Raw genomic sequence first — 3,445 nt, forward strand, 5'->3', positions numbered from 1 at the left:
TTGCTCCAGCCCAGTTGTCACTAATGGGTTGTCCAAACATCAGCCATACATAAAAAAAATAAAAATATTCAAAAAAATAATCACCCACAAGGCCACAAAGTAACATACATGGTAACTTGTAAGCTGGCACGAGGTGTTAAACCCGTGTTATACCGACAGTCATTTTACGGTCACGGGAGGATAAAGTAAGTTACATTCATTCATTCATTCATTCAAATAAAAGTAAAAACTTGAGCATGTGGCCAAAGGGAACACTGTTTTACAAGAAGATATACACCTATGCACTTACCAGATTGCAGAAGCCACAGCAGTACCAGTTGCAATAGGAACGCCAAGAGGATATAACTTCTCCCATCCATCACAGTCCATACCTCTAACAATGCCACCCCAAAATACACAGTGAATACAAACAGTCAAGGCCATCGCACCAAATGCAATGGCAAGACAGAAGAAAATCCTGAAACGAGTTAGGTGTTATAAAATATTCACATGGGTGTTAGATATAGATGTTAAAAATGCAGGTTTATAACAGGCTTAAATGTTAAAGAGACACTGGTGGCGTGTTTTACGTTTTTTTTAAAGACTACATTAAAAGATCCACACAAACAGTTGAAAAGATCCGGATCGCGATGCGCTATTTGAACATCACTGGTCTACTTCATACATATCCAAAAATAGTGTAGAATGTATATATATATATGTATTAAAACTTTTTTTTTCGATGTTTGAAGCTTGGGTACATGGGTCGTGAGATGTTCATAAAACTCTGATTTGGGTCAGGCTAAAAAAACTTTGAGAACCACTAGAGTAAAGTACCAGTACCAGTTAACATGAATGTATGATTGGAGATTAAAAATATGCAACCATATTATTAACATGATAAAGTAAGACTCATCCAAAACATATGTATATATATATACCTCATAACCTTTTACAGTTATTTTTTAGGTTCCAAAAACATAGTTATATGGAAACAAATTACTTAAAACACAACATATAGTAGGGTGGGGAAAGATGAGACCATTTTAGTACATAATATCTAAACAGTAAAAATCCGATCCCTTTTTAAACAGTTACCAATGGTCTATGGGAGTCTTTAGAATAGGGTTTTATAATTCTTAAAATGCTCTTTGTTTCCTACTAAATGGGACGAGAAAATAGAATAAAAAGATGTGTCCCATCTTCCCCACCTTACTATACCTTTGTAATTTGTCATGTTTTTAGATTAAAAGATATTGTCTAGTAGTGACAATACAAAAAAATAAACAATTTGTATTCATGTGAATAACCAGTTTAACACAAAGTGGTGACATTCTTGTAAGCTTGTGAAAAATACCTCCAAATAAAACTTTTTCAAAGATTTTCTGACATTATTTACTAAGTTTAGAATCATTTTTTGGACAGATTTTAAAGACACTTTTTCTTATGAAATTTAAAATAAAAACACATCTAAATAGAACTTTTTAGTTTTTTCTGACATCATGAAGGCCTATTAAGTTTAAAATCGTTTTTTTTTGACAAATTTAATAGAAATATTTATTGCTAAAAAGCTGTAAAGACATTTTTCTGATTTCTACAAAACTCATAACTCCACATAAAATGGATACCACTCACCCTGATATATCTGTATTATAGATAACAACTGAAATTACATCACTGTAGTACAGAGTTATCACAGAGAGAATGATCCATAAAATATTGTCCCATTTTCTTACAGGTTTTGGTTTCGTCGCAGACATTGTAGTGGTCGGATTATCTAACCGATCCATGTTTGAAAGTTTTACACCTGTACATAAAACATGTATTAAGAATGAATGTAACTTAATTTATCCTCAGACCTCACGTGGCCGAAAAAACGTCAGTTGTTATAACACAAGGGTTCATACATCTCGTGTCAGCTTACGAGTTCCCATGTATGTTACCTTGTGGGTGATTATTTTTTGGTGGAATTTTTTAAACATATTGAAAAAGATTATATTTGTTATATAAATTGAGAAATTTAAAGCATTTAATTACAACTTGATGTGCTGAAAAAAACTGATTCAGTTTTATTAAAAGCTATTTACTTTCCATATGTACACAACTTTAATTAGCCAATTAAGGAATCTTAAAACAAAAAAAAACTAGAAAGACTTAAAAGACTTGTGTCTATATTCTGCCTGGAAAAAGCTATATTTGTATTCCGACTGTTATAGTTTTACATGCATTGTAACTAGTAATAAAAAATAAAACTGCTGAGCATAAAAATTTAAAAACAATTCTCAAACGTATATCTTAACGTGCCTGCGTGAAAAATGGGGGGTAAATATTTCGTGAAAACATATTTTTCTAGCAATTCTTGGCGTTTAAACAAAAATCTTCTTTATTATCCCTTAAACTGAAGTTTAAACTGACGTTCAAGGAATTTTAACATTTTAAAATAAATATAAAACTCTGCATTTCTTCAGCGAAAAAACAATTGACAATTTATTTGTTATGTTAGAACTAGGGAATCCCCCGAAAATAATGATCTCAAAAGAGAGCACGGCCCAACAGGTTGAAAAATAATATTAAACCAGTTGGTTATTAAAACTTAAATAAACCCCACACTATTATCATTTAATGAACACTACTAGATTTAAACTGATTGTTTTATTTGTTCTTTTAGATTGAAATCGTTATATTCTCTATTTCACCATGAGTTATTTATATCCTCTCATTGACAATTTGTTTTCTAGATTACAAATGACGTAATTGTTGAAGTACTATGTTGTGATTGGTCACATGATCCACTGTTGCACCACAATAACATGTTGTTCATTTTCTTGGTAATTAACCTATTCGAAACTTTTATTTAATTTACTTAAAGAAACACAAGCCTATGCAGTTCTTATCGCTCAAAGTTGAACATGTGTTACCGACAAAATCAGGAACTTATTATAACAAAGGTCGCAGATTGTTTCATTATACCCTAACTTATCGAGTTTGGTCAGCGCCTATTCAATTCGCCGTGTAGGTTAAAGTTTTCTATTGGCTGTAACTGGTAATTTGAGTTATTATAGTTGGGTGGGGCAAAGAGATTAAAACCATTTTTTAATCTCTTATGGTTTTAATCTCTTTGGGTGGGGGATGATGGGACACCTTTTTATTTTCTCGTCACATGTCATAATTCATACCGTATATATTCAAGACTTCTATAGACCGTTGTTGATTGTTTACACACGATCAGGATATATAAATAATATGTACCACAGGTGTCCCATCTTACCCCATACTCACAGTACTATATTACGTTGTTTTGATTAACCCTGTGGCAAAACTTATGTTTGTTGTCTTCTACGTGTATTTATACTATATGGATTCTCTTGAACGTGTAGAAACTGTACAAAGATGTCTCTGGTTTTAAACCAGATGTCAAAACTCCATACAAACAGTGTACCGATTTAACCGGAGAGCTTGTTATGGA

At 32.1% G+C, this 3,445-nt stretch overlaps 1 protein-coding gene across 1 annotated transcript in view; it reads right to left on the reverse strand.

The window, feature by feature from the left end:
• LOC100184474 (transmembrane protein 128-like) overlaps positions 1-3,445 on the reverse strand; it is a 7,756-nt gene that overhangs the window by 1,264 nt on the left and 3,047 nt on the right. The window contains exons 3-4 of the mRNA XM_002123660.5: positions 1,615-1,786; positions 290-457 (exon numbers count right to left, since the gene is read on the reverse strand). Coding sequence (XP_002123696.3) covers positions 290-457; positions 1,615-1,769 — 323 coding nt within the window. The 5' untranslated portion in view covers positions 1,770-1,786. The remainder of the gene's footprint in view (positions 1-289; positions 458-1,614; positions 1,787-3,445) is intronic.

The sequence above is a fragment of the Ciona intestinalis genome, chromosome 1 (genome assembly GCF_000224145.3).
Source record: "Ciona intestinalis chromosome 1, KH, whole genome shotgun sequence".
Lineage (NCBI taxonomy): Eukaryota > Metazoa > Chordata > Ascidiacea > Phlebobranchia > Cionidae > Ciona > Ciona intestinalis.